Source organism: Ovis aries, chromosome 7 (assembly GCF_016772045.2).
Source record: "Ovis aries strain OAR_USU_Benz2616 breed Rambouillet chromosome 7, ARS-UI_Ramb_v3.0, whole genome shotgun sequence".
NCBI classification, from domain to species: Eukaryota; Metazoa; Chordata; class Mammalia; order Artiodactyla; family Bovidae; genus Ovis; species Ovis aries.
The window spans coordinates 49,523,588-49,534,795 of record NC_056060.1 but is presented as its reverse complement, the minus strand read 5'-3'; the positions used below and the strand labels follow the sequence as shown (position 1 = coordinate 49,534,795).

At 36.4% G+C, this 11,208-nt stretch overlaps 1 protein-coding gene across 8 annotated transcripts in view; it reads right to left on the bottom strand.

Moving 5' to 3' along the window:
• Positions 1–1,317: 1,317 nt before the first annotated feature.
• Positions 1,318–11,208, bottom strand: part of SLTM (SAFB like transcription modulator) — a 43,514-nt gene continuing 33,623 nt past the window's right edge. For all 8 annotated transcript variants that reach the window (XM_060417857.1, XM_060417859.1, XM_060417858.1 and 5 more), the window contains exons 15-21: positions 9,821–10,001; positions 8,980–9,104; positions 7,932–8,102; positions 6,876–7,181; positions 6,625–6,769; positions 4,451–4,611; positions 1,318–2,388 (exon numbers count right to left, since the gene is read on the bottom strand). In XM_060417857.1, the coding sequence (XP_060273840.1) occupies positions 2,280–2,388; positions 4,451–4,611; positions 6,625–6,769; positions 6,876–7,181; positions 7,932–8,102; positions 8,980–9,104; positions 9,821–10,001 (1,198 nt within the window). In that variant the 3' untranslated portion in view covers positions 1,318–2,279. The remainder of the gene's footprint in view (positions 2,389–4,450; positions 4,612–6,624; positions 6,770–6,875; positions 7,182–7,931; positions 8,103–8,979; positions 9,105–9,820; positions 10,002–11,208) is intronic.

The following is an 11,208-nucleotide window of genomic DNA, read 5'->3' as shown; positions in this document are numbered from 1 at the left end:
CTGCCTCTTTCTTCTTTTTTAAAAACCACATCTTTCCTGAACCACTGTAAGCTGTCTGTTACTCCTCAATCACTGAAACCTTCTAACATAATGCTAAAACAGTTTTGGATTGTTTGATAAGTATATGGAGAGTAACAAAATTTTCTCTTTTCTCTTGGTTTTGAGGAACTCATCCTCCTTTATAAACTCTTTAAAATTGGATTTCTCTACTGATCCTTAGCCAGCCAGATATCTAGTAACTGATGCCCCTGAACCCTGAGGGTTACTTCCAAACCCAATGCCAAAACTTCAGAAGGCAGTTCTGTTAGGTTTTTTCAACTTAAAAATGCTATACTATGGCAACTTTGAGGAAAAAAATAACTACCTACCAGTCTGGACAGTTGTGCCATTCAGTGTTAGGTGTAGAAAAGATTATAACAAATCAAAGATCTAATATTTTAAGAGATTACTTCTCAGATCCGTATCTGAAAATGGATAGAACAATAATTGTTACTTACAGCTAGTAGGATTCTTTTTGAGTATTAGGCAAGCAATGCATTTAAAATGCTTAGTACATTGCCCAGCAAATAAAGTGCTTAGCAATGTTAGCAACTGGGTAATCCATTATGGTAAGCATAGCTCCACTCTACCAGTAGGGAAAAAGATCAAAAGTGACCTAAAGACCCAAAGTTTACAAAGAGGCAAAGCAGAAAAGTTACAGTTAGTTCACTGCAGTACATAACTGAGACTTCTATTGTACCATTCTACAATGTGCAGAGGGGATCAGGAAATGAAGAAGTAGACTTCTACACACAGACAGACCCCTGCTCCAAAACTACAGGGTTAGGAAGGGAAGAAAAGGGTATGAAATCCAGAACAATAGAAAAAGTGCCAGTTTCCCAAACAGTCAAAGACAAAGGTACCCTGGCTGCCTTCAATAAAGAACTTCTATAAAGACTCCTTCTCAAATCAAAAGGTGGCCTCTGGGCAATCCCTTGGCACCCATCTTTTACTTTGTACACGCTGCTGAGTTTTCCAAGAATCTAGACCATCTGAACTACTGATTCACATGAAGGAATATGGGAGGCTTTAAGAGGTGGTATTCAGAATTTTCCTTGAAGGACTTCCCTGGAAAAGATGCTTTAAAAAAAAAAAAAGTCATAAGGTTAGTGCTTAAGTTTCCAACACTTCAGTAAAAGTGAAGAGTCAGTCAAACTTATAGCTTAGGAAGAAAACCAAAACATAGTCGTTAAAGCTCTAAACTTAGTCAATTACTTGGAGTAAGGAAAAGGGCTGGAGGACCAATACCTAAAACGCTGGAAACAAAGACACATACACTTCCAGGTGTGGATTTTTATTTTCACAAAGAGACAACAATGCCTTCCCACATACAAGTATTTACAAAACCCAACTGATTCACCAATCTAGAACCTGGGTTTTTGTTTTTTGTTTTTCCACTTCTCAACATAGTTGGGAATATGGAAACATTAATACCAACACAATTCCCAGAGATGGAATTTATCCATCAAACAGTGCAGATTACCTAAAAGTGCACTTACCTGCACAACTCAGTCTAAGAACCTCAGTGATACAAACCTCATGGCCAAGGTTTCATTAATCTATTTGGTTTCATACCATGCAAACCTGAACAAGTGTGCTGCTACACTAAACTGAAAATCGGTTTTCATTTTACAATTAAAAAGGTTCTCAACGCTTTAGCAACTATACAGAATATGAAGGTTTATTTCAAAAAAGAGTACATTTCTTAAAACCAGGATACACAGATGCACTTAATGTAACAGTACCTTCTGCAAAAATAGGTTACATAATACTCAGAAATGCAAGGAACAATCTTATTTTCTAAAAATTAAACAGCAGACTTCTTAAGCTTAAACAGCCTTCAAAATGGAGGCTGAAAATTCTTGTTGATAAGAAGTAACTCTAGAGCCTGACACCACAGAGCTAATGCTGCAAATTAAACCACTACCACACACCTGCAAACTACTCTTTATATTCACACAGCGTTAAACAAAATGGTTTTGATTCCTATCCTTTCCAATGTGTCTTGGTGCTGCAAGAAAAAAAGTTGAATGATACACAAAACTATTAAAAGTTACAACGGAACTATTTAAACATCTTCTCCAAAATTGAGAAAAGCAATCATGTTAAATTTTAAAAAAAGAGAAAAAGGAAAAGTCTGACAACTCTCAAGCAAGTCAGAGGTCCTCTTCATAAGTAGTCAAGTAAAGTTTACAGGAGATTTCAATAAATTATCTTGAAACCATGGCAGCAAGTAATTTTCAGAATCGTCGTGGAGGTCCACCCTTAAATGGCTTAAATCCAGAGCCACTTCCTCTTGGCATGGAATTGCCACTGATTTGTACAATTCTATTAATTGGGGATGCATTACTGAAAAAAGGTTTAAAAGAAAAAAATGTCAGAGAAGAAAATAACTACAGCTAATACCTAAAAAGTGATTATCATTTAACAGACACTGTTCATTGTACTTTACTCATATTAAATAATTTACTTTTTTCTACAGTTCTGTGAGGTATGTACCATTACTAACCCTGCTTTCCTGATGAAGAGTGATACAGCATTTAAGTTACCTGCCTAAGATCACAATGATTATCTGATAATAAACAGTGGTGTAAGGATTTCAGCTCTGACAGTCTTGTGTTAAACCCCTGCCTCTTAGTAAGCCATGTCATGGTCTGCATATGAATGGACTTCTCAAAGTGTGGTCCCCAGAGCTGCATCAGCATCAACTAGGAACTTGAACCTCTGAACTACAGGACATCATTTAAGAAATACTTTTGGAATTTCTTTTATATGAATAATGCAAAGTAGGTATGAATAAATAATATAGGAATAAAAACCCACCCCAAGAAAACAAATTTGGAAGATAAGAATCCATGGTGAAATGGTTTAAGGATAAAACCTGATTAAAGAAAGGCTTGGATGCCAGGCTAAGTAATCTAAAGAAGCTGTTTGTAGTTCTGCAGCAAGTAAATGGTGTACAAAAACAGTCTCAACAGTTAAATTTAGAAATACTGTGAAAAAATGGAGGAGAGAAAAATATTGGGAAGATCGACAGGAACTGAAATGAAAAAGAAGACAAAGCTACCACAAATTTTTTTTTTAACTGAACCATACTTAGAAGTTTATGCTAGACAAGAAGAAAAATAAAGATGAGGCCCATATTTTTTCCAGTCTGGTACTGGCAAATTCAAAGAAGTTGGAGACAGAACATAAAGATCTGAAACAGGAGGGAAATGAGTTTCCTTGTGACCTTGAATTTATTGACTCATCCAAGCATCTACATGGTGATCACAATATAAAACAATAAAGAATACTGTCTAAAATCCAACCATGTGAAGGAGCCAATAAAATAAATAAAAATAAAATTATGGTACATTAGAAAACAGAGGAATGTTTCAAAAAAGGAAAATCAAAAGGGTTTAATCACCAAAGAGCCCAAGAACTAAAAATAAAATAAAGGAATCTGTATTTATCAAGAAAAAAGGTATGGGTGACCTTTAAAAACTAAGGATAGGGGAAGGAGAGGGTGGGAAAAATCTGACATATATACACTACCATGTGTAAGAGAGAGCGCTACTGGGAACTGCTCTACGGCACAGGGAGCTCAGCTAGGTGCTCTGTAAAGACCTAGATGGATGGGACAGAGGTAGGGGGTGGGAGGGAAGTTCAAGAGGGAGAGGATATATGTATACATATACCTGATTCATTTCCTTGTACAGCAGAAACTAACACAATATTGTAAAACAATTATCCTCCACTTTAAAAAAAAAAGAATGAGTGATAAGGCTGGGCAGGCACAAGTATAACACTCACTTAAATCTGATGGTGGAAGCAACCAATAGAATAGTAGTAACCTAGGTCAGTGAGCTAAGCCAATGTCTCTTCTAAGATAGATGAATGGGAAAGAATGAATTGTATAGAAGAGATAGGCCAAATACTTGTCACCTGAAGGGTCACAGTGGATATTGGTATGAAGAGAAAATAAAGCTCATCTCTTAGCATCTGAACAGGGTTTGGGGTAAATGTCCAAAAATTCTGATACAGCTATTTGAGAAAGGAGGAAGCAGAACATACTTTCAGTTTCTTCTTCCTTTCTAAAAATTTTTGTAATGATAGTGAACAAGAAGATTGTTCCAATATGAAATTAATATTCCTGTCTGCTGGATTCTGACATGTATACCTACCTATATCAAGATCTATGCCAAAATACCAATTAATTAACTTATAATGAGGAATATTAACATCAGAGCTTGAGCACAAACCCTGCATATAATCTCCTAGAGACTTTGAGTTAATATGAAGAAATATTCTGGGCAGACCTATGGTTGTTACTCATTATAATTCAATCTCTCAGAAACCATAACGACTTTTAAAGAAAAAAGGTTTGGTTGTATGCTGGCAGGAAAACTTGAACTGATTAATTACTTACCTCGTATGTTGCGTTATCATGCCTGCTCCTGTCCGGCCATCGCCCATTCGCCTTGTATCATGGTAGCCAGGCCCTTGGGAAGGTGGACCATGCCATTCTTTCCTTGGTCCACTTGTGTCCCGTCCGTGGCGTTCAACTACATGTCGTTCTTCAGGATAGTGCTAAAGAATAACATATTAAAAGAAAACCTCAGCTTCAGGCCAATTTACTTATGCTGGTATACTTCTCATGTCAGAAAGAAATTAAGATGTCTGAGAAGATGAAAGAACGAATAATATGAAAAAAGGTTCCCATCTACTTTGAACTGGGAAGCTACTCAGGCTACAAGGGTAGAAAAGTAGAAAATGATTCAGCATTGTTATTTCTATACCTTCTAACACCCATGTACTTTTTGACCCTTGAGTATTTCTGGATCTATATATAATGCCTAGATCTCTACATGTGTTAAGAAGGCATACTGAGAGATCAGAACCTTAAGACAATCAGGGTAGGGTATACGATCCACATGCAAGTACCACATAGAAATAGGAGCTGTCATCTTATTTTACATAGTAGTAGTTACTGTTATGGCTCTTACAAGGCCTTACATCCACAACTATTAAAAAAAGAATACTGAACATAAAGAAACAAAACTAAGGATCTGAGGGAGGAAAAAAAAAAGAGTCAAAAGTTATGAAAGCCTACAGAAATCTGAAGGTGCTCTATAGATACATACTGCTGTCAGAACAGCTTACAGACCCAACACCATGAAAACGAAATTTCCAAGGGAGGAATAAGATCTTTTCCCTAAAGATACCTTTTGCAAAAAGGGTAACTGAATGCACAGGGGCTAGTCTATGAGACTGCATTAAACTTTAAATAAGGCAGAATATCTGGATTATATTAACCAAATTTTAAAAGGTTCTATTCAGGGTATATAGCTCAATGAATTGATCTACTGAATATTTCTACTTACTAGAAACACTGAAACTTATAAATCCCAGCAGGCCCAAATGTGTTTCAAAAATGTTTTATATGAAATGGAAAACACAAAGTGGTATTAACTAGAATGCCTAGAGATTAAAAAGTTTTCTGGTAAAAAGTTGTTACAAAACCACAGAGCACCAGAGGATAATAGAGGTTGAAGGATGGATACACACACATATATACACTTCCAAATTCTTTTCTGTAATTTAAGAATATTCTATCTTCACTACTGTCAACCTATATCATGCCAGTTATTTCATCAACAAATCAGGTAAAAGGTTTTTGCTCATTTGAATTGCAAACAGATGTCCTCTGTTCATTAACTTACAAAATACTCAAATCAATGAAGTGTTGCAGGAGTAAAAAGCAATTAAAAAACACAAAATATTCCATTTACCTACCTCTAAAAATAAAAGAACAAAAAAGAGACAAGTGTTTTATTTCAGTTTTACACTTTATTTAATTAAGTAGGAGGAAAGAGAGAGTATTACTTAAAGAAAAAAAAAAAAGGAAAACGATGACAGAAACACATGTACAGGTCAAAGATTTTCCATCCAGTTTGAAAAATCTCAATTTCTTAAAAAAGAAATAAAGCCAAAGTCATCATTAAGAAGGTTCATCTACCAAATACAACAATTCTCAAATTTCAGCAGGAATTTTAATAAAAACTTTAGAGATTAAATCAAATTATTATGTTGTACACTTTAAACTTACATGGTTTTGTTTGTCAATTATATTTTAAAAAACTAGAATAAAAAAAAAAAAACTTCAGGGCTAGTATCCTGCTTCTCTGGACTACTATGTTCAACTACTGTCTTGAAAGGGACTTCCCTGGTAGTCCAGTGATTGAGAATCTGCCATCCAATGCAGAGTACTCAAGTTCTATCCCTGGTGAGGGAACTAAGATCCCCCTTGCCACAGGGAAACTAAGCCCATGCACAGCAACTTCTCAGCCCGCCTACTCTGGAGCCTGCACACAACTAGAGAGGCCCACACGCTACAGGCTGCAACTAAGACCTGATGCAGGGAAACAAGCAAATATTTTTTTAAAAAATACAAGGCGCATTAAGACCTTTCGTGAGAAACGAGTCTGCCAATCATGCCAATCTAACAAGGTCATGCCCAAATGATACTATAAATACAATGTCTCAATGAGTCCTCTAAATTTATTTCTGGAGAGTTGACAATGAACTCTCATAAGCACTTACCTGTGCTCCACTTCCTCGGTCAGTGATTACTCCTCTGTCTCCCTCCCTGTTTCCATAGCCAGAGGCATTACTGCGAGTTCCAGGAGGAGCCCCTCTTACACTGTGCCCTGATACTTCTCTCCCAGATCGTTCTGGCCTTTCAACTCTGTTAAACAAAATTCAAGAACATATACAATCAAACTCTAACCTTTTTTGAAAACCCAAGTGCTTTATTACCACCATTAGCCAGGCATTAGAAACTATACAAATACCTTGTTTCCCGTTTGTCAGTGGACATGCCTCCTTCAGCCTTCCAGGAGGTTGGTCTAGATGGATTGGGCCCTCCTTCTCGAGGATGTCTAGGGTGGGTGGTATCAGGTCTGTCATGAATGATCACTGTTCTCCTCTCATCTCGTTCCCCTCGTCTGTCTGTTTCTCGAAGTTCGTTTCTTGGTGGTGGAGGCTCGTTTCTTCTGGAATCACTGAAATTTTTGGGATACCTTTCAAAACCTAGATCTTCTCTTCGTGCAGAAGGACGTGGTTTTTTCCCTTCACTTTGACCAACAAAACGTTCTCTCCTGTTATCCAAAACAAAGAAAACAGGTTTTGAGAAGTACTTGGTCTGATTCTTCTTAACTTTATTTGCATAACCTACAATAAGAACACCTTCTTTAAAAAATAACTTAAGGCAAAGAACAAAATAGCCATAATTACTGATTGTAATGGGGCTTCCCAGGTAGCTCAGTGGTAAAGAATCTCCCTATCAATGCAAGAGAAATGGGTTTGATCCCTGGGTTGGAAAGATTCCTTGGAGGAGAAAATGGCAACCCACTCCACTATTCTTGCCTGGAAAGCCCCATGGACAGAGGAGCCTGGCGGGCTACAGTCCACAGGGCTGCAAAGAGTCAGACATGCCTGAGCACAATGATGACTGAGCATAATAACCTATGTTCTTTTAAACTGAACTAAATGTCTGGCATGAAGGGTGTTTTTCTTGGCATACAAGGGAAATTACATCAAACACTCAAGTCACTACCAACCTGAAGGATATTTTACTATCCTTCACAAGTGAGACGCATCCCAAGGTAACAATACTTTCACTTAGTTTTAAAGGTTAAGAAGATAAAGCCTACCTACTTAAGCATGTTATGGTGGCCTATAAAACTAATTTTGAATACAGAATCACATTCTCATTAACAAATAGAAAAACCAAACATGATTTGTTCTGAATACTCAGTTATGACCTGTACTTAAGATTTTAAGAGAACCAAACTATCACTAACAAGGCTCATACACCAAATACAGTAATTTTCAACATATTCATTTACCTATCAAAAGATGAAGACTGAATTGATGAACTCTCAGGAAACCTGCCCCTCTCTCGGTGGTCAAAGTCATTAAATCTATTCTGTTGCCGAGAGTAGTCAGATCCATGGCCGAATCGTGCATCTGTATCTAGAGACAACTTTTTATTCTCGCTCCAGTAAGGATCATCCCGCCTTGAAGAGAAATATTTGCTCGTTTATATAAATTAGTTTTACAGCAACAAAACAACACTTATTGGAGTCATACATACCACATGCTAGGAACTGTGGATACAAAGGGCTAATAAACTCAAGACAAAACATTCTTTTGTAAGAACAAGCTGGCAAAAAATTATCAAATTATATAAAGTTATATAGTATTAGAGGAATTTCACAGAAAATAATTGAAAAACTGTTTTCAAATTACTAAATGAAAAAGGCAAATAAGACAAATACTTGATACCATTCTAAAATAAAATTCTAACCAGGAGAATACAACACTTGTGGTTATACTTAACTGTGGAAAGGATAGAGAGGTCAGTCCCAAGCACAATTCATTCACTCCGCTCCACTTATTTCTCAACACAATCAACTAAATCTCACAGAATTTATATTAAAATTAAATTACTATATTATATTTTGAAGTCTATTAAGAACTATGAATGCAAACAAATTACAAAATCTATATTTTAGTGTTCCCAAGTTTGTGACTTTGATTTCTGTACTGTCTGTACTACCCTGTAAGAATTTTCAAAATGGGTCCGAGTTTGAGAGCCATTATTAAAATCTACTATTAAAATCTACTATTAAAATCTGTATTCAGTACTTCAAGTCACAGTGGAAAACATTTGGCAAAGAAAGGAAAAAGGTGGGGGGCCAGTGGGTGGAATGGGGAAGAATTCTGTTCTACTTGAAAATCTATTGATGTCCAATTCATTACTGCAATCATTCCTATCCCTCTTGATCATGACCTTGTATTCCAGCGACAGGTGCCTGTACTTTCTAATTCTATAGTCTTAGCATAAAAGGAATAAGACAGCAAGTTTAACTGTTAAAGAAAGCAAGCAACTACCTATGATCTACATCACGTGGGCGTTTCAAAGAATTCCTTTTTTCTTGTTCATAACGAAGCTGCTGCTGTTGCCTTCTCAGTTCCTCTCGTTCTCGAGCAATACGTTCAGCTTCCTTACGACGTTCCTTCAGACAACATAGAAGGAAGAACCAACCAATGCAAAATGAAAACATAAGGTAAGTATATGTGCAACCTTGCTTTAATCCTATCATTAAGAAAACATTATAAGCAAGCACCAGGCAAAAGACAAACCTGGGACAAAAAAATCTGACTTCAGTAATTGCAATCTAAGCTATGACTACTGTTCTGTAGTAAAAATAACAGAGACTGGGTGGTGAAAGCTGGCAAGTAATATGGAAGGTCAGATTTAGTTTAATAATTTGAAACAAAAGCACCTAAAAGTAATTAGAGATGAAGTTATTAATAAGACCAAGTGTCCTAAAACCCTGGATGCAATTCTGCAGAGAGGCATTGTTTCCTTCCAGCCTTGGGGAATCATTCCCACTATAATCAGTAAGGAAATAGTTATTATTTTCTAAGAATGGGATAGTGACAGAGCCTGGATTACAACTACTCTGGACTCATAGTCCTATGCTCAGACTATTAGGCTGCCATGATATCGCAGAGTTCAAGTTATTACCAATTGGCTAGAACAAAGTCATGACTAAATGTAGTTTTAATTAGCACCTAATTCACTGTTATCTTAGGGACACTTAATAGATGCTCATTAGCTGAACTTATTCTATAAAAGCTTTACAGCATGTAAAGCAAATTTTAGGGCAAAAATCACAGGGTTTGAAAAAGGTCAGTTATTTAAGATGAAAAGATTTTCTGACTGCACCTGTTCAATACGAATGCGTTCCCTTTCCAAGCGTTCGCGTTCCATTCTCTCTCTCTCTAGTTTTTGCCTTTCAATTTCTAGGCGCTCTCTCTCCCTCTGTAAGCGTTCCCGTTCTTCCCGTTCACGAATTATTCTAATGCGTTCTCGCTCTCGACGCTCTCTTTCTGCAATCTCTCTTCGTCTAACAAAAATCAGTATTTAGAAATACTTAAATTATGCTAGCACTGTGTGAAAGAGAATAGCTTTTGAATTTCTATTTTTCCCTGAGGTTGGCAATTTTATACTTCGACTCATTCTAAATAGTTTTAATGTAACTGGAAAGAGAACTCAAAATAAAACTTTAAACAGATTTCAATACTGTCACTTATTTAAGACTGTCAACTGAACAATTTTACAGAGTAGTTGCCTCTTAGATGATTCCTGTTTAAATAAAAATCCCACTATAACAGCCCATTAATTAGTCAACATCTTTAAAAGGATAGTCTACATATATGAATTTACTGAACTACAAACTTCTGTTTTTGATAGAAAAATTTCAGGTATCTAGGATATATTCTTTCTCCTTAAATGAAGTAAGCCTTAGTTTTGTTGAACTGGGATCATAGCCACCAACATGAATTACAGCAAATGCTATACTAAATGGCTGCCCTCATGGCCTCTTTTGGAGTGTTCACAACCCATAATAGATGGCTCTAAATAACACGTTTCTTTGAGTTCAAATATGTGCTCAACTAAATTATTATATCAAGACTTTTAAAAGTGGGTTATTTTTCTGTTTGTTTTTAATCATTTCCTCACTTTAAGGCACCCAGTGTGTTCTGTCAATCAGCATGTCTTCTCCTAGTAACCCAGTGGTTCTCAATGGTTCAGTACAGCCCCTGTGGAAAGGCATTTCTAATTATAACAATGACCAAGGGGGCTGTTACCAGCAATTAGTTAAAGGGACCAAGGAGTCTACATATCGTTTGATGCATGACATAGTCAAGATAGTCCTGCATCACAAAGAACCATCCAACACTCCAAATACCTTTCAAATGCCATAATGTAATTCATGTCATCAAAACAAAATCACTTCTAGAAAAAAAAAAATCTGGCTCTAGCATTTAACTCATTTTTAATAAATGCTAGTTTCATTTCCTTTGGCCTTTTATGTACACTAAAGTTCCCAGGAATGCAGCTCCATATAAAAAGAGGAAAAATTACACCTTCTTGAGAACTTCACCAAGAGTTGTTCACCATTTCAGAAGTCATTCCATAACATCAACACTACTCCTGGTATTTGACTCACCAATATGACAAACCGGTATCAATCTGTGTTTGTAGCTGTCACATTCTCACTGAGTCTTAAGAGAGGTGCAAACATCTGACTACTTCATAAGATCTTGTAG